This window comes from Raphanus sativus, chromosome 2 (assembly GCF_000801105.2).
Source record: "Raphanus sativus cultivar WK10039 chromosome 2, ASM80110v3, whole genome shotgun sequence".
Classification (NCBI taxonomy): domain Eukaryota; kingdom Viridiplantae; phylum Streptophyta; class Magnoliopsida; order Brassicales; family Brassicaceae; genus Raphanus; species Raphanus sativus.
In genome coordinates, this window is record NC_079512.1 from 19541698 (window position 1) to 19561710 (window position 20013).

Consider the following 20013-nt stretch of genomic DNA (forward strand, 5'->3'; position numbering starts at 1 on the left):
ACCGCAACCGTAATCGCTGCGTTTGAACCAGTCAGAGCTTTACTCGACTGACTATTACCTGTTTCCGGTAGTAAAATTTTACAAAAAATGATGATAATGGTTTGAATATTGAAATTGGTTTAGTTTGTTTGAACAATAAAACGGTTTAAAACCCAAATGAACCGGCGAGTTTTGAATGGTCTAATCGAATTGGATTCATCTCCGAGTCAGTCAACAAGCCATCGGTAAAATACCAAATCATTTCTTCTCCCTCCGAAGAAAAACCCTAAGGAGCACGCACTCACGCACGCACCATCTCTCATCTTCTCTCACGATTAGTCTACTACACCAAGGTAGAGACTAATCGTCAAAAGTCAAACCACCCTAGGGATTCGCATACTCTCACACTATCGTCACCGATTCTACAATGTCGTCGGAGATCGAGGTGGTTGAAGAAGTCGAATCTAATACTCTCAAGGAGAAGGGCGAATCGAGTTCCAAACCGGTTGAAGAAGACGAGAGCTTGAAGAACGATGTGTACACAGCCTCGGCTTATGGCGATTTGGAGAAGCTTCATAGATTGGTTGAGTGTGAGGGCTGCTCTGTCTCTGAGCCCGATGGGCTTGGATACTATGCTCTTCAGTGGTCTGCTTTGAATAACCGTACTGCCGTTGCCCAGTACATTATCGAGGTTTACAGAAAGTTCAATCCTTTTTTTTTTTGGAAATGTGGTTTGTGAGAGAGTGTTCTAACGTTGTTGATTTGGGGGTTTAACAGCACGGTGGAGATGCTAACGCGACGGATCATACTGGACAGACCGCGTTGCATTGGAGTGCTGTTCGTGGTGCTATACAAGTTGCTGAGCTTTTGTTACAAGAGGGTGCTAGGGTAGATGCTACAGATATGTATGGGTATCAGGTTTTTAACTCCTCTTTGAACTACTTTCTTTATGGACTGTGGAGATTGTTTTGTTTCATTGCTAGTTAACTGCTCTTTTTGCAGTGTTGCTTGAGGTTGGCACTCAGGTTTTGTTACTATTATTGCTTCTTGTTATATTGTGGTTGCATTTTTCTAGTTTTTTTTTTTTGAGGTTCTTGTAGTTTAACTTAGCCATTTCGTATTTTGACTTTTTTGGTTGGGAAGATGAGCTTATGTGTTCGATCAACGTTGTGCATATGGCTTGGTATAACTCTAAGAACCTGAACATATTTTGTTTAGGAACGATATTGAGCAGTCTTGTGACCCATTGCTTACAGTTTTTTTTCGAAAATAGAGAGAATTTTTATTTTGTCTGGATTCAATCAGCTTTTAGAAAGTTCGTAGTGATATGGAGTTCATTTAGAAATCTCAGGAGACCTTTCCATTGCCGTCTCTGTTGGTTTAGGTTGTTAGAAAAATTGAGGTCTTCTTTTTCTCGGTTTTGTTTTAGTAAAAATTTGGATTATGTCGAATTCTCTTATCTTGTTTAGTTCTCGATGGATGTATGTTAATATTCATCTTAACCTCTTTGTAGCCAACACATGTTGCAGCACAATATGGCCAGACTGCTTTTCTCTGCCACGTCGTCTCCAAGTGGAATGCTGATCCCGATGTCCCCGATAATGACGGAAGAAGCCCATTGCACTGGTAGGTTCCCGCATAGTGGAGTACAAACTTGCCTTCCTGAAATTGCTGATTAGTTGATGGTTATTGGCTTCTTTTCATATTACTCGTTAATGTTTAGTTCTTCATGCTCGTTTGGAGACTGGGTCCTAAATTATTTTTTTGCTGGTTCTTGTGTTCTTTTGTTATGAAGATCTGCGAAATATGTTTTTCTGTTTTGATCTAGAAATTATAATTATATTGGTTAGTTTGTTCTCACACACCATACTGTTGCATGCATATGCTGCTGCATGGTTTCAGTCTCATACTGACCTCCAAATTATAGCTCTATGTTCAGTAACTATCCAGGAGACAGTTCTAATTATCGTTCTTTTCTTCTTCTTGTGTTTTGAGGAATTCAGGGCTGCATATAAAGGCTTTGCAGATTCCATTCGCCTTCTTTTATTTTTAGACGCATATAGAGGACGGCAGGACAAAGAAGGTCGTTTTACAAACAACTTTCTTCGACCTCTTTATTTATTTAGTTAGATTAGAAAACCAAACATTTGTACAATCTTTAATCCATTCTATCGACTCTGTTATCAGGTTGCACTCCTTTGCATTGGGCTGCCATTCGAGGTAATTTGGAGGCTTGTACTGTATTAGTTCAGGCTGGGAAGAAAGAGGATTTGATGATTACTGACAATACCGGGCTTACTCCCGCACAACTTGCTGCTGAAAAGAATCACCGACAAGTTTCGTTTTTCCTTGTAGGTATCCGTTCCACTTTTGATGTTGTGAACCAATATTTTCTTATACTGTCTGTTTGATGATTTTAGTGGCTGCTACTGATAGCTATATATTATAGTTGAATCATTCTATTGGCCTGATGGTTGTTGGCAATGCTGTGCATCACACTAGACATTTGCATACCTGGAAACAGATTACTGTTTGTAGCTACACCATATCAGTTTATTCAAACCTGCAGTTTCTTATAATCAAATGAACAACATCATGATTGGAATACTGAGAAAGCTACTTCAAAGATTTTGTCTGATAAGGACTTCGTTGCAGGGTAATGCGAGAAGGCTGCTTGAAAAGCGGTGTGACGGAAGCACTCCCATCGGAAAATTGTCAAAGTTGGGACTTGCTCCAGTTCTTTGGTTCATGATCCTACTGCTTCTACTCATATATACTAATTCTGTTATTTTGGGTTGTTACCTTCGCCCTCTTGGATCTCTTTTGTTATAACATATCATTCTATGCATGCTTGCTTATTATTTTATGAACCCTTTGGTCATTGCAGCATCCAATCTGCCAAAGCTAACAACTGGGATTGGTTCGCTTGCGTGGCTGGGATTCTTTCTTGCAACAGCAGGGCTAGCTTTGTTTTACCGTTGTAGCAAGTAAATTCTCACCCTATCTTGCTTCGGTTTCTTTTTAAGGCGTTTACTTCCCTGCAGCTATAGATTTTGTTGGAATTTCTTGTGTTTCTGTGTAGTAGTAGTAGTAGTGCGAAAATACCTTTGTATCTCAAGAAGTGGTTTTCTTTTTCGATTTATAATATAAATCTTTTTCAATATAACTACAGAAAGGATCCAGGCTACATCAGAATGAACAGACATGATCCGCAGACCATGAAAGATGATGTTGGTACCCTAACTTTACTGGCTCTCATGTTTGAGTGACTTATTTGTCCATATTTTATGATAAGAGATAATCTCGAGTATTATTTTTCTGTTCAAGTGCCATTATAAAATTTCTTACCCCTTGACAGGAACCACTGTTGAAAATAGAGCTAAACAACCCTGCTTTGCTTACTGGGAACTGGACGCAGCTCTGTGCAACATGCAAGGTAGCTCCTCAACGTCTTCTTATGTTTTTCTTGAATATTAACGCCAAATATCAACTCGTTTATGCACACCATGGAATGTAATTCTTAACGTGCACTTTGTTTCTTTTTGTTCAGATAATCAGGCCTCTTCGAGCTAAGCATTGTTCCACCTGTGATCGTTGTGTTGAGCAATTTGATCACCATTGTCCCTGGGTATCAAACTGTGTTGGAAAAGTAAGTACATGTTCCATTGCCTCATTTTAGCTACTGAAAATATAAGGCAACACTAGGAGAGGACATACCAGGCTTTTGATATTAACATTCTATATGTAAATTTGTCGTATTTTTCCTCGTTTCTTCTGATTTGACATATATTACGGTTCTTTCTCAAAGACTTTTGAGACGATTTTAATGTTTTAAGTGGTACCTTTTTGCTCTATATTTGGGTTTAGAAATCAACAGAGATGTTTCTTGGTGTCGCATTAACTCTTGTATTTATTTTGCTTGCTAGTGGTTTGATCTATTAGTTTGCAGCTCGAGCGTGATACTAATCCGTGGATGGGGTTTGTTTTTCACTAATTACTCGTGCAGAAAAACAAGTGGGACTTTTTTCTATTTCTTCTACTTGAAGTTCTAGCGATGCTGATAACTGGAGGCGTCACTCTTGCAAGTATGTTTGTAATGGAAGATTCTCTTTAAAGCTTATCCTGAAATTTTAAACCTGGAGATAACTTACAGACAGAAATGTAAACGAATGTAATATTATACACATGCAGGAGTCTTGAGTGACCCTTCAGCTCCATCGTCGTTTGGAGCATGGGTGAGCCATGTCGCTAGTAATCACGTGGGTGCATTATCCTTTCTGATTGTTGAGTTTTGCCTCTTCTTTTCAGTTGCCGTCTTAACAGTCGTTCAAGCGTCTCAGGTGCGTCCACATTCTTTTTACTATTTGCACTTGCTTGTGCCTCTTATTATCTAAATGGTACATAAGACTATTGTTTACTACTTCTCGTCCCTGGATTAATGATCTCTATATTAGCTCCAGTGGAGATAGAATTCGCTAAGTAGACTAGAGATGATTAATATATTTTCATGATGAGATGTTTATCTTCTTCCATTTTGAAGATCATTGTCTCTATTCCTTTCCAGATATCAAGAAATATAACCACAAACGAAATGGCTAATGCACTGCGCTATAGCTACCTAAGAGGCCCAGGAGGTCGGTTCAGGAATCCATACGATCTCGGTTGCAGAAGAAACTGCTCGGATTTCTTGATCAAAGGTTATAATGAAGATATTGAGTGTCATGAAGAAGACGCAACACCAAGACAAGAGGGTATTAGCATGATGCAGATGCAGCGGAGTTCTAATCTTCAGAATGGCAATGGCCACGTTGCTATTGATGTTAACCCCGTACATAATTCGCAGTCAGCACATGTTCATTCTTCAAACTGCAGCCATAACCATAGCAGCAAGCCAAAGAGTGATAGTGTTCCTTTAGGTCTGGGACTTGGTCTTGGCCGGAACCCAACCCGACCTGTTGTACCTCCATGATATGGTCATCACCCAAAATGTGCATTTGTGTTGTAAGAAACACGTGTGTCCTCTTGTCTAAGTCGTTATAACATCCCATTCTGGTGAAGATAGTTTACAGAAATGGTTGTACGTTATGTTTTCCACGTTGAGGTATGAAAGTTTGAACCACAAGTATCAATCATTGCTTTTTCAAATCATAACGAACATTATATTAAATTATTAATCGTCAAAAACACAATGTTACAGATTACACATGTAACAACGAACTACAAAGGGGAGAAGAAAGACTGCTGTTGTGTATGATGATGATTAACATGAGAGATGAGGGTGCAAACAACTTGGCAGAGAATTTGTGACCTAATACTACGTTGATAGTGTGTTAGGCAAGTTGTATTGCATTTCGATTTGCAAGTTTAATGGTAATCTGCCACAAGATCGAAGCTGGTTTGTAACAAAATGCGATGGTCATGCCATGAAAAACTAGTTGGACACTGCCCAAATATTTAAAGATTGTACTACACCTAAAGAGTCTACATACATACTTGTTACTGTACTATTCTCAAGTCTCAGATGACAACAAAGCTACAAAATCTTATCACATCATACGTGTAAGTGACAATGAAACGATTCCAAATCTAATTAATTATAGAAAAGCTCGACAAGATCGTATCTCTCGTTGTATAAACAAGAAAAAATTGGAAACTTTCATAGTCAGACATACCAAAAGTGAAAAAAAAAACGTAAACCTTGGCGAATGTAGAGATGGTCATCAACAGAGTGTATGACTCAGACTAATAAACAAAGTTTCAAATGTAAAAATTAAGAAACCAAATCAAGAACACGAGTCCTAGCTAGTGATGTCATCATCATCATCATCATCATCATCATCACGTACACATTACACATAAACTTCGATATACCGAGCCAAGGAACACCAAAACATAGTTCCTTCACACGCAAGAAACAAAGAAAAAAAAAAGCCAAATCCGATATTACTATTTATATTCTAATCTTTCGGGTCTTTATGCATTACGCAGAAGCGGCTAAGTCTTGGCCGGAACTCGAAACGACGACGGATAAGAAGAAACGACGGTTTAACCATACTCTCCGTCAAGTATCTCCGAAACCGCTCCGCCTCCACGCTCCCGATCCTCGCCAGCGAATTCACCAAAGCCAGTTTTCTCAGATACAACGCTCCCGAACCGCTCTTCGACTTGTTCAGCGAAGCTAGGGTTTCGATCCTCTCGTTCTCCAATCGGCGGTGAAAACCGCAGCGGAACGAACCGGGGTGCGTCGTCGGAGAGCACGAGCACTTTCGCTTCTGGTTCGAGACGACGGCGACGGAGGGGTTAGGGCTGTTTCCGAGGGAGAATCGTTTTAAACGGAGGTTGATGTTGCAAGGAGACGCCGATCTTTGATGGCGATGATGATGATGATGATGATGATGATGGGAAGAAGAAGAGAGAGGAGGGCATAGGACTGATGAACCGTTTGATCTTCTTCCAGTGGCCGTCATGACTGCAGTTAGAGAGAGAAACTGTTACGGTGGAGAGAGAGAGAGAGAGATGCGTTAATTAAACCGTTCTGTTGAAAGATTCACCGATTCCGTTTGATTCGCGTCCTCTATTTATGGCGGTTACGCGTGGTCAATATTGTAATTTTAAGTAAAATATTAAATTAGTACTAATTAAGCATTTAATCAAACCAGAATACGTACCGGATTGTTCATGAGTATTTGTTTGTTTAATAGAATTCGAATTTTGTCTTACTCTAAACGGCCAGAGATGAAATTGGATATCGTCTTTTTCTTACTAATTTGGAATCGTTTCATTGTCACATACACGTATGATAAATGATAAAAATTTCGCGATTTGACTAATTCGCTATCTCTAAAGATTTTCGGATATACAAAATCTAATCTTTTGATCAAACCAGAATACATACAGGATTGGATTAGGAGAAACCGGACTCAAACCGTATTATTTGTCTGATAGAATGACTGTAAACCAGAGATGAAATTAAATTCCAATTTATTTCCTTCTAACCCGAAACAAAAATAATTCATATTTCGAATTGTTGCTCAGGAGAAATTTTCGCGATTTGGCTAATTCACCCTATCTTTAAAGATTTTCGGATAAACAAAAGATAATCTTTTTAGAAATGAAACATTTATCTATGTGTGTGTGACTTCATCTTCTTAAAAAATACTTGTTATTGCTATTTATCTTGTTACATTGATAAAACATACAGTACAATAAATTTGAAATTTCTGAAATGGTGACCGACAACCAAATAAACCGGGACAAACTGAACCAAAAATCCTTTACCCAACTTAAACCAGAATGCCCGCATTACCATGTAGTCAGAGCACATGGCATTACCATAAACACTGAGCTAGTGAATAAAACTAACACTGCTCTCTTTATCATTTCTTTAACCTATACATAACCAAAGTCTATATATATATATATTTGCTTTTTGTTTGTTTCTTTGGCTCAAGAATGAAGAAGAAACAAAAAAACTCTCTATGAGTCATGATCCTTAGTAAACTTCTGAGGCTTACTACTTGCAAATGCCAACCACACTACCGTCCCCGTCAAGTAGAAGAATATTGATGGCGCAAACAGAGACATCTACCACATCAAAAATCAACAGTTAGTTTTTCAAGTACCGAACATCATTATCTGAGGTAAAGTTAGCAACTTACAGTCCAAGAATGGGTCGAGTCGAGGAGGAAACCGGTTAGGGCAACCCCTACAATCCCAGGTACTGCTCCTACTGTGTTGGTAATGCCCTAATAAAAGATAACCCATGACAGGTTTAGCAAGAAGCTATATCTTGACACTTATATATAGTTTCATAACTCATATGGTCTAAAAGTATGAGAACCACATGTACCAGAAGTATGCTTGCGTATTCGGGTGAGATGTCCTGGTGAGTACAATAAAGTCCTGTAAAAAAGAAAGAAAAAGTGGTTCTCTCTGTTGATGTTACTTGAAGATTCTTGATGGAAGAAAGAAGATCTACTGTTACCTGATAAAGCAAAACTTGATAGGGCCAAGCCTGCTGTCAAGATTCCGGCAATTTCCCATGGTGGCAAGCCAATGTCCACAGATGAAAGTGTCATGCAGATCGCTGGTGCCAAGAACGCAATCGTTTGACATATCTTTCGAACCTACATGCAAAGTTCCCCAAGGAGTTCACTACTAAGAGGACCTTTTTTTTTTATTTTGTTAAAAAGGGTTTTGTACACAAGGAGAAGGAATGTGGAATTTATTACCGTGGTGGTCTCAACTCCATTAGAAATTAAGTAGTCAGCAAACTGTGAAGCAAGACTTGTCACAAAAATTGAGGCCAATGGAGGAAGGATGGAAACCTGATCTTCACATCCACATATTAAAATCCCAAAATGTTATATACCTTTGTCAAAATATTATCTCCAAGTAACTGAGTATATGCATATGTAATAAAACTCACTTAAGCTTCTCACAAAACTACAGTAGGAAAATTCCACGGTAAATAATATAAAATGACAGTTCTAAACTTACCCAAGCAGCATCTCTCAAATTTAGACTCAGTGCCTCACTGCATATCAGAAGTATGATCAAAATTAGTTTCTTCATCAACATGATTCAGAGCAAAAGACGAGTAATGAAACAGCAAAATAAATAAGCATTAAGCAGTTCTTGAAATGAGAAGAGCTAGTAAAAGGGAATATGAAATTTACCTGAAATAAGTTGGTAGCCAAGATAAACAGGTATAGTGACCCCAACTTCCACAAAAGTGAGTGTATATCATTGCCCAAACAGCTGAGCTTTTGAAAAACGACTTCCACGGAATCTCCTGGAAAAAAAAAGTGAAGCCATTGGCTTTAAATTTGATAAAGATTGAACAGAACTCCACTCCCCTTTTGCTAGAAGGTTATGCAGTTCTCTTACTTACAGTTTTTCTTTTCCAGCTAAATATAGAGAGAGATTTCATCTATAAATTCAACCATTAGATAAGACTGACCTTTAATGAGTTCCCCAATTCTTCCCGTGTAGCATTTTCTGGTTTGTGCGAAGTAGTGGTCTCATCACCTACAAAACGAAAGGCAAACCATTAACTGAGTGAAGTCTTAATTATAATACTCTGACATCTACGTTCCTTGATTATATCCATTCTCCAAAAAAAAAAAAAATAGGACTCTGAATTAAGGAAAAGGAAGGAGAAACCACCTCTATGTGAAACTTCTTCTTCACCAAGAAATTGAAATCCGATAAACCTTCAACATATGGTGTAATAAAACTCAGAATACATAATACAGAAATAAACAAAGATTTATCCAAAAACATCAGACAACTACTGTGTGCAAGTGGTTAGTCAGCAGTCGATGAGACTTACCAGCCAATACCGAGGAGACCAAACAGGTAAAAGACAGATTCCCAATTAAAGGTTTGGATAATGGGAGGAGCCAAGAGAAGCCTGCAGACCGGAGGTAAATCATGTTATGTAATGTAACCAAACAGAAACAATGAAAAAAAATAACACCACATATAGTTTTAAGTATCACATAAAGCAAAATATAAAAACATACCCCAAAACACTTCCCAAACTTAATCCTCCAAAAACAAAGCCTACGGCTCTTGAGCGCTCTCCAACAGGTATCGTCCTGTACCCACAAGTTGAATAGCACCATTAGGATATGACAAAAAAAAATGGGGGGGGGGGGGCTGAAAAGCTATAAAGCAATATGATCAGCAAGAATTTCAAGCTTAAAGTGACTAGTTGTTGGATATTAACTTGCCCATGGGCCATGCTACTACCTAGAGAAACAGATGTATTGAAGTAGATTCTCATATCTAGATCATGAACTAATTATAGTAAAAACAAGGGTGCATGTGCATAAGCAGTTAAACCACATCATCTATGTTCAAGTAAGAGCACTCTTTGCTCCAGATTTGGTACATGCCTGGCAATAAGGTCTGTTGCAGCGGATGGGGAAACACCTTCTCCTATTCCCACCTGGAGTTACAAATCTCTGTGTTAAAGACAAAGACATAATGTAAGGCTATATAAAGCAGGGTGTGGGCAGAGAGAGAAGGCTTAAACTTAACACAGAGAGAGTCATTTTGATGTGATTCTTTATCTCTTTAACAAATCAAAGAGTATGTAACAAGACATGACTGCATAAAACAACATACGGATCTGCTTACCAAAATTCTAGAAAAGATTAACCCGGGCATAAATCCAGCAAGTAGTGGAACAAGAGCTGTAGCAAAAGACCATGTAAACACACCAATCTCCAGCACTTTTCTGCAAATAATGAAAGGGATACATTTAGACATAAGAAGCAGGAGCGAAAAAACTGGGAAAGACCCAAAACAAAAAAAAGACAAACCTGCCGCCAAAAATCTTGGAAAGCCAACCACCAGGCAACTGGCTCAAGGCATAACCCCAAAAGAAAGAGGACTGGACCAAGCCAGCCACAGATGAGCTCCATCCAAACTGGTGCGACATTGGTATTATAGCAATACTCAAGTTCACCTGCCACACAACACCTACTTAAACTCAAGTTCACATGAACCATAAAAATGAAAACTTTTATTCAAATAATAAAAGGCCAAACCATAAAAATGAAAACTTTTAATTAAAATAATAATAAAAGGGGCAAAGAAGAGACCTTGTCCATGTTGCAGATAACAAAGGCGAGGGAAGTGGCGCCGATGAGCTTATATCTCTCTGGTATGTTCTTCCACGGAGGCCAGTTCTGTTCTATACCCGTTTCCCTACTCAGAGCATCGGAGGAGGAATCGGAGGCTTCTGGATTTGGAAGGTCTTCTTTGATAGGGCTCTTGGGAAGCTTCTTGCTCTCTCTGACACGTTCTGTACCACTGGCGGAGCACTTGACCCTTGATGATTTGAGAGGAGTGTGGTGAGGGAAGGAGCGAGGGGTGATGGTGTAGAGGGAGGAGAGGAAAGGATGGTTGTGTGCGTGGATGGGAGAGGAGAAGATATGGTTGTTGGGTCTCAAGGAAAGTCTCGCCATTGTTGTTGGTGGTGTCAGAGAGAGAGGAGGAAGAAGCGAATAAAAGTGAAATTGAGAAAGAAGAAGAAGAGGGAGAGAGGAGGACACGGCAATAGAAAAAAGCTTTGTGTGGCTCACACCTCACCTGTGGAGTCTTTACATGTGGGGTCCCATTCCCCAGCTTCGGAATCAAAATCTTGCCTTTGCGTGAGTGCCTGAGACTCTGCTCCAATGGTCACACTACTATCTTTCTACGGTGAGACTTTAAACAAATGAGAAAAATGAGTATCAATTTCGATTTGATGATCACGTTTTTACATATCAAACCAGTGGCTTAGAGAGATTTGTCAGTAAAACATTACTCACAAGATGACATCATTGTTTTTTTTTTCAAAATTAAGAAATTAGATTCTAATCCGCTTTTCAAATAGCAGATATATTTTTGTTTTATTTTCTTTTGAAAAATTTAATTTTTTATATTTTAGTTTTTTTTTTTTCGCAATTATATTTGTGTTTATTGTTAATTTAATTTAATTGAATTTCCCTTAAATAAATAAAATACATAATCAGAAATAACATTTATCATATTCCTGCAGTAATAGAATAACTTACAATTTTCTTTCATAACCCTTCTTGCAGATATATTTATCATGTTCCTGCAATAACATTTATCATGTTCCTGCAGTAATAGAATAACACTCAATTTTCATTGAGTGGTCTAGAGTTTGACTCTCGTGCGTTTATGCAGTTATTTTTATTATTATTAATAAATAAAAATTGTATAATTTTTTTATGTTTTAAGTGTAATTGTATTTTTTATATTTGTGATATGATTTTGCTGTTTAATGGATTTTCAATTGCAATTTATTAGGAACGTTAGTTATGAGGTTAAAAATCTTAACAAATCTACATTATGAAAACTTAAGTAAATTTTGGTACTGTTTGGAAATTTGGATAACAGATTAAATGAAAACTGTTTGGAAACCTAGATAGCAAATACAATTTTTTTCTTTTATTTGCATATTTAACCATTACGTTTACAATAAATTAACTTTTTATATTTTTTATTTTACATATTCTGCCACTGCATTTTAAATTATTTTAAATTAATTAATTACAATTTCAAAGCTTATCTAAACAAATCAATATTCAAATATTGACCAAATCGAAAATTATTTTCTTTGGGTTGAAAATAAAACACAAACTGAAATATATAGTATATATTATATAAAATAATTTTTAAATAAAATATGACCTTATTTAGTTTAGTCAAATATAAAACTTCGAGAGTTCAATTTTACAAGAAAACAAAATATCATAAACTTAATAATAATTGATAGAAAACTAATGCAAAAATATTAAAAATTTTAGTACGTTGTTTCATTTTAAACTAAATTAACAAAAAAAAACAAGCTAATATATGAATAGTAAAATTTCAATGCATCAAGTTATAAAAAAATAATATAATATCATGTACAAATAAAAAATATTATCAAACATCTATATTAGAAAATAATATATTTTACTATATATGTAAATTATAAAATACTAAAAATATATACATGAAACTTATTTATAAAACAACGGGTTATGAATTTATGTTGAACACAAGTCAAACCAGATATCTGCGCGAGTTAATATATAATTTGTGCAATTTCCTTTTTTTTTTTAAAAAATCTACACAAGTTATAAAATTATTGAAACAAACGGCACAAGCTATAAAACTTTAGATAAAATATTATGTATAAAAATAATTTTTGAAATAATTTAAGAAAAGTAATTATTTTCGCAGAATCAGATTGACCAAGACATTGAATTACAAATATTTGTTTGGATATCGTGTTTGTAGAGTTTTAAAATTAAATAAATACAATTCGAATATTGTAAATTTTCCGAGGGTTTGAGTCGAATCATCTTCGGTCCGGATATGTTTGTAGGAGACAAAAATATGTAAGTAAACGATGTGTTTAAAAGATCATTAAGTATTTTATCAAAGCACATTCAAAATCCGCGCGGATCAAAATCTAGTATCTAGTTAAAGATATGAATATCTAATTTTAATGTATATATAAATAATTATTTTTCATTAAATATCTTAGAAAAATAGTAAAAAAAGTAAATTACCTTGTTAATGCTAGAAATACTCAGCGCAAATATATTGAAAGATTCTTTTGTAACTAAATCTAAAAACATATAGACGATAATTATAATTGATTTACCGTTACTATATTAAACCATAACCCATTCTAAATTGATATTTAAGTAATTTAAAACCCAAATTATATCTATAAACTTCTGAATGAAAATGACCCAAATTAGATTCGTAATTGGATCAAATTCAGGTTTAGTTTAGATAAGTGTCGGTTTTATATTGAGAGAGTTTAAAAGATGATTATTCTAACATTTTTTAAAATATAATCACAACTTTAAAATTGGTCACACGCGGTTGACGTAGTGTTAGGCTAATTATATACACCATAACTTAAGATATATTGCATTCATAGCACCCTAAATAATGAGTGGAAAAAAGTTTACTATAGGTGAAATTCGGTTCAAAATGAACCAATAAAAATCATCGAAAATACATCATAATTTTTTTAAAAATTAACATTAATATATAACAGACTTGAACCAATTAACTAATTTTCAATTTATTTTGAATTGAAAACTCATGAAATTAAAGCTCCAGTAGTCCCTCATACAATTTTTGATAAATCATGTATATATGCTATGAATTTTGAAAGATTAATTGGTACTGTAGAGTTGACATCATCGTTTGTTCATGTTTAGATAATGAGCAATGGAATATACAAGAGCTTTCCGTACCCATAGAATGGTGACAAACAAAGAAAAAGATGGGATATATGTGGTAACTTTCAGATACTCAGCATGACCATTTAAAACTTTATAATTTAATAATATAATAAACTATGATATTTTATTAGTTTATAAAATATATTTAGATTTTTATTTGCTAATGTATTTTTTGTAAAATTAAAAATAGTTGATTTTACTGTTTCATTATTCTTAAAATTTTAAAATTTGACTTTCATATTGTGTTATCATATTAGTGATGATTGTTTTATCATATTGTCAAATGGTTTAGAAGTGATGTAGAATCTTTTTGCAACCAAAACTTTCTTCCAATCATACTCCAAATTTTTTTTTTTGAAGTTATAGATCTTTCTTCTTCTTTTTTTTTTGGTTTTACAAAGTAAAATATCTAGAATACTTATGTATTAATTTGGAAAAATTTACAGGTAAATAATTAAATTTTCTCAAACTTACAACCAAAATCTACAAAAATGTTTATACGACTACATCAAAAAAAATTGCATCATTAATTTTACAACAAAATATATAAGTTACAGATCTTTCCAATCAATACTATTATTTGATAATGTCAAACAAAAACTTAAACAATAAAAATATAAAATTACATTATATATAGCATTAAAATGAAAATTATATATGTAAAATATTTATGATTATATCAAATTTATACATTTATAACATATACATAAAAAGTATCCGAGAATTGAAAAAGATTAAATTTTTTGTTAAATTTAGAAAAGTACAAATGTTTTTTTCCCAAAAAAGATCAGTTCCTATACTTCTCACTTTTGAGAACAAGATAATTGAATTACTAATTAGTAATGAACCATTGATATTGCCATACTCGACCCATTAATAAAATGTATATTGTTTTAACAGATAAAAAGATTTATATATTATGTAAATCCTAATTTAAATTTATATATGTTTGAATTACGTTACATAAAAACTTATGTTCTAATAATAAACCTGCAAATCTACATATTAAAAACAAAAATCAAAATTTTATTTAATATTCAATCATTTGTTTTATCATTTCTATAAATATCTAATACTAAATGCTTAAAGATTAGTGTATATGAATATTTTAAATTGTCATAAAATTAAAAAAATACTGAATAATAATTATTTTCATATTACTATATAACTTAAATTGAAATTAGATCCATTTATTAGTTTTAATAATAGATAAAGAAATAATGAAATATAAAATAATTTTCAATTTTTTTGAACTTTGCATGTATTAGTTTGTCAAATAATCAAATACAAATCCAACAAAATATATATAATAAGAAGCAATAAATACATGTTCAAAATAATTAATTGAATAAAACAAACAAATTATAAATTTTGGTATTTGAAAAATAATCTAAATAATTATATATATATATATATATACATAAACTTAAGACCAAAACCCGCACGGTTGTGCAGGTTAAACTTTAGTGTTAGTTTATAATTTTAATATATATTTACATAGTTTTTTTTTTGAAATTATTATCTGATCCATTCGTATCAGTATATATTTTGAACTGACCCAATTCAAATCAATAAAGTTTATTAATTTATTATATATTAATTTAAATATTAATTTATATCGTTACACCATCTATTTGGTTTACGTGATTTGTAACATGTATTTTTTTTTTGATCAAACTTGTAACATATTTTTATTTTCTTAAAATAAACAAAAATGTAGCTATAGCACAGCTTGGATATTCGAATCTTTAAAACCGAACATTCCAAAAAAAGACAGTGATTCCAACGGTTGTAAAAATGTCACCATTCACCAACCACTCCTCTGTTTTCCTTCCCAGCTTTTGCTCCTTGCACATCAATCCTAGTATCCCACATTCATTTCTCCTCTCTCTCTCTCTCCCTCTCTCCTAGGAAAACTCCCTTTCTCCGGTGCTGAACCACCGTGAGAAGGAGACAACTCCAGGAAAAGTTTCAATTTTGTTTCTCATACAGAGCTCATTAACTCGTCTCGTAAATGATGACTACGACGGTCATGTCCATTGCAGAGAAAGTGCTGGAACGACTCTACGGAAGTTCCAAATCTACCCTTTCCGTTGCAGACGGTGAAAATACTCAGCGTCACACCCATCACCACGTTCACAAGCATTCCTACGACGACAGCGACAATGACGTTTGTTACAGCGACGAGGATGAGTCCGCAATGGAGCTCGTCCAGCTCGGCGTGGAGAGGACCAAGAACATCCTGATCCTCATGAGCGACACTGGAGGTGGGCACCGTGCCTCTGCTGAGGCCATTCGCGATGCTTTCAAGATCCAATATGGAGACAAATACAAGGTAAACAAAATGTGTCTTTACTGGCCGGTCTTGGATATCATATTGCCAGATGAAACATTTGTCTCAGCCCAAAATTTAAGTTATTAATATGTATAGGCCCTAACTTGTTTAAGAAAATTTATATAATGATCATTTAGTCTCTTTGATCAAAAAAAAAAGATCATTTAGTCTCTAGTCCATAGTTGTGTTAAGTCCTATAAATATCAGGACCGGCTCTGTTTGCAGATACAAATTGATAAATGGTTTTGGTGGGTTTTTTTTGACAGATCATTGTGAAGGATGTGTGGAAGGAATACACAGGGTGGCCATTGAACGATATGGAGAGTTCGTATAAGTTCATGGTGAAGCATGTTCAGCTATGGAAAGTTGCATTCCACACCACATCTCCCAAATGGGTCCACTCTTGCTACCTAGCAGCCATTGCAGCGTATTACGCCAAGGAAGTTGAGGCGGGTTTGATGGAGTACAAGCCAGAGATTATCATCAGCGTTCATCCTCTGATGCAGCACATTCCCTTGTGGGTTCTCAAATGGCAGGAGCTACAAAAGAGAGTCCTCTTTGTTACTGTTATTACTGATCTCAACACTTGTCATCCTACATGGTATTATATAATAATAGGCCGGTTTGTTTATAGTGTTTGAGAGATGCTAGATGCAAAAAAAAATTGATTATTTATCTTGTATGGTTTAGGTTTCATCCAGGGGTGAACCGGTGCTATTGCCCGTCTCAAGAAGTGGCGAAAAGGGCGTTGTTTGATGGGCTTGATGAGTCTCAAGTCCGTGTGTTTGGTTTGCCAGTGAGGCCATCTTTTGCAAGAGCGGTTCTGGTGAAGGATGATCTAAGAAAGGAGCTTGAGATGGATCAAGATCTCCGAGCGGTTCTACTGATGGGTGGAGGAGAAGGTATGGGTCCTGTGGAAGAAACCGCAAAGGCTCTTGAAGATTCGTTGTATGACAAAGACAATAAGAAGCCCATTGGGCAGATGGTTGTCATCTGTGGACGTAACAAGAAACTAGCATCTGCGTTAGAAGCCATTGACTGGAAGATTCCTGTTAAGGTACGTGTGTAGGCATTACTAGAGGCTCATAAGTTTCAACACTCAAACTTGGGTATGATTGCATTACAGGTTAGAGGATTCGAGACTCAAATGGAGAAATGGATGGGAGCTTGTGACTGCATCATCACAAAAGTAAGAGGCACAAAACAATCTTACATTCACCAAAAATTTGATAAACTGAAAACTGAGTAACGATTCATGTTACTTGTAGGCTGGACCTGGAACAATCGCTGAATCGCTTATCAGATCACTTCCTATCATCCTCAACGACTACATTCCCGGACAGGTTGGTTGTAGATTGATTGTTAATGATAATCAATTATTATTATATGTATAATGTATAGTTTCTCATATCAGTTACACTTGAAAACGAACAGGAGAAAGGGAATGTGCCGTATGTAGTGGAGAATGGTGCAGGAGTGTTCACGAGAAGTCCCAAAGAGACAGCAAGAATTGTTGGTGAATGGTTCAGCACAAAAACAGAGGAGCTAGAACAAACTTCAGACAATGCACGTAAGCTAGCTCAGCCTGAGGCAGTCTTTGACATTGTCAAAGACATTGATGAGCTCTCGGAGGAACGTGGTCATCTTGCTAGTGTCGCTTACACCCTTACCTCTTCCTTTGCCAGTTTAGTTTGATTTCTCATGTCATATGTTCAACATGTCGCTCTACTTAGTTCCTTGTTTGATCTCTTTTTACTTTCATTTTTGTAATAATAATTTGTTTGTTGATTAAGTGGAATGTATTATTTTATAACAAAATGTAGCAAAAGATTCACAATAACAAAATGAATCACGCTTTGAGAAAATTAGTCATGTTTGTTTGCATGTCGCTTTTATTCATTCGAATGTTGCAAGATTTTGCAACTGCGGTAAAAACTTTATAAATTAGTAATGTTGAGATTTGATAATTTATTAGTTGACAGAGTTATTAATTTACAGATTTCTTTTTAGCTTTATATAATTTAAATTATACTTTATGTAAAATTAAGAAAAATATTTGATTATACGGTGTATATATTGATTAAATTTAACTTATACAAAGTTTATGTTATTCTGATTAGACTAATATCTACTATAAATTTAAATGAATTTTTAGGTTTGAAATGAAAAATAACACCAATATATTTAGAATAATTAAAGATAGACTTTAATGTGAATAAAAAGTATACTATAAAATATATTTATACAAAAATTTATATACATTAATTATTAGTTTATTTTTATATTGGAATCATATATTTATATAAGATTTTTTCAAAAATTATTATCTTATCATTTTATCTAATTGTGTAATATTTTACATCGTCCGAACAAGAATTACTAAAATTAAATAATTTATTTATTATTTGATTGAATATTAACTCGAAGTTTTACTAGTTACAGAAAAGTTTAATTTTAAATCACCATAAATTTATTGATATGAAACAATGATTTCTAATTAATCGTTGCACTCGGTCGCACGCTCGCATAATGCAGTCGCAACAACATGCAAATGTACAGGTTTAAACCTGTTTAATATTATGAAATCTTGATCACACCAATGTTCATGCTAGAAACATTCTCTTCTTATCTTTCCCTAACGTAGCATTCTACGTACGCTTCCAGTTGTATAAGCTTCTGTTTGTGTTCATTGAGTCAGATTGCTAAAGTTTCCAAATTTCCAATCGTGCAATGCAATGATGTCAAAAGTTGCATATGCTGCAAATGTATTTTCATCTCACTATGTCAATTTTATGGAGTTTGTACTAACTTTTCTTCTTAGACTCGGTTTGTATTATTTTCTTTTAGTTGAAATTTGGTTTGATACAAGTTACTATTAATCTTTCAGGATATATCAGTATAAATTAATATTACCAAGACTAGTTTTCAGATTTTTTGAAAGCGATAATAATATGTTAACTTCACTAATTACACATAACTTTTATCATTCATTATAACACCAAATATTATCTTAAATTCAGGTCACCATGATTTCTTCATGTGACTTTTCACATAATGCCATCAAAATTTAATAACAATTAACTTTTCACATAAAAATACCATTAATATAGACACTTCAACCAAAATACATATACATATATTTCCACTGAAATGCATAAATATAAATTAATTTGTTTTATTATTAATTATTAAAAAATAAATAAGAGACATATTTAATAAAAATTAAACTAATTTAATATGTATAGCATTTCTAGACTAAAAACAAAATTCAGGAAACAAAATTTTCCAATATTAATATTTTGGTACAAAATCTTAACATTCCTTCTACTTCTAAATATTTAGGTGACTACTGACTAAGGATTAGCATATAAAAAAGTTTCCTTTGAAACAACAATATATGAACTCATTTTCTTGCTTTCTGTATAAATTTTCCTGACTTTCTATAAGTGATTGTTAAAGATTATATTCCTTATATACCTATTACATGATTACAGCTGGTGTGTTAGTGAAATATTAAAAAAAATACTTTTAAGGATCAGGTGAAAAAAAATATTTTTCTTTTGCTTAGAAAAATTTTCTTTCCAAATAAATAATTAAAAACTATATGATGTGAGTTGGCAGATTTTTATTTTATTTTTGAATTGTGCAAATTAAATTACACTATTGGAAATATTCATATTATTTCTCTCTTCGTGATATCCTGTGTAAATTTGCCGAATATATATATAAGTGTAAGTGCGGCCACAATGCATTAAAAAGAATTGGTACTAGTGCCGCAATTCGAAAACAAAACTTCAGAGTTATGTGTGTTTGAGCAGTCTTTTATCTCATTCGTATATTCTGAATCGATTGTTTCATCGATTTTTAATTTAACTTAGCTTTCCGATTAATTTTTCAAAGCGCTCTCTCTCTCTCTCTAGACATGAA

General features: G+C 34.2%; 4 protein-coding genes across 5 annotated transcripts; 2 read left to right on the forward strand and 2 right to left on the reverse strand.

Moving 5' to 3' along the window:
- The first annotated feature begins 231 nt into the window (after positions 1 to 231).
- LOC108819391 (protein S-acyltransferase 24) lies at positions 232 to 5486 on the forward strand. Of its 2 annotated transcripts, XR_008942466.1 has the most exons (14): positions 232 to 670; positions 757 to 897; positions 1493 to 1605; positions 1983 to 2062; positions 2167 to 2330; positions 2635 to 2773; positions 2867 to 2966; positions 3152 to 3209; positions 3338 to 3415; positions 3530 to 3628; positions 3986 to 4064; positions 4171 to 4319; positions 4544 to 5080; positions 5177 to 5486. XR_008942466.1 is itself a non-coding variant. In XM_018592417.2 (13 exons), the coding sequence occupies exons 1-13, from the start codon at positions 407 to 409 to the stop codon at positions 4946 to 4948; spliced, it is 1869 nt and encodes a 622-aa protein (XP_018447919.2). In that variant the 5' UTR covers positions 232 to 406; the 3' UTR covers positions 4949 to 5104. The 2 variants fall into 2 exon arrangements, 1 of the variants encoding a protein (XP_018447919.2); XM_018592417.2 differs by lacking the exon at positions 5177 to 5486 and having other exon boundaries at positions 4544 to 5104.
- Positions 5487 to 5728: 242 nt separating this feature from the next.
- Positions 5729 to 6549, reverse strand: LOC108841178 (uncharacterized). The gene has a single exon (XM_018613958.2). It carries the CDS (start codon positions 6444 to 6446, stop codon positions 5937 to 5939), a length of 510 nt encoding a protein of 169 aa, XP_018469460.2. The 5' UTR covers positions 6447 to 6549; the 3' UTR covers positions 5729 to 5936.
- Positions 6550 to 7325: 776 nt separating this feature from the next.
- On the reverse strand, positions 7326 to 11170 carry LOC108822252 (probable anion transporter 6, chloroplastic). Its single transcript, XM_018595288.2, has 15 exons — positions 10593 to 11170; positions 10311 to 10456; positions 10126 to 10225; positions 9882 to 9934; positions 9507 to 9581; positions 9314 to 9394; positions 9148 to 9194; positions 8942 to 9009; positions 8658 to 8773; positions 8479 to 8515; positions 8211 to 8306; positions 7964 to 8105; positions 7829 to 7881; positions 7638 to 7724; positions 7326 to 7563 (listed from the first exon to the last, which is right to left on the reverse strand). The coding sequence occupies exons 1-15, from the start codon at positions 10956 to 10958 to the stop codon at positions 7456 to 7458; spliced, it is 1575 nt and encodes a 524-aa protein (XP_018450790.2). The 5' UTR covers positions 10959 to 11170; the 3' UTR covers positions 7326 to 7455.
- A 4410-nt stretch (positions 11171 to 15580) lies between these two features.
- Positions 15581 to 17878, forward strand: LOC108842169 (monogalactosyldiacylglycerol synthase 2, chloroplastic). Its single transcript, XM_018615004.2, has 6 exons — positions 15581 to 16086; positions 16353 to 16687; positions 16777 to 17143; positions 17213 to 17275; positions 17355 to 17429; positions 17521 to 17878. Exons 1-6 carry the CDS (start codon positions 15766 to 15768, stop codon positions 17779 to 17781), a joined length of 1422 nt encoding a protein of 473 aa, XP_018470506.1. The 5' UTR covers positions 15581 to 15765; the 3' UTR covers positions 17782 to 17878.
- Positions 17879 to 20013: the final 2135 nt, after the last annotated feature.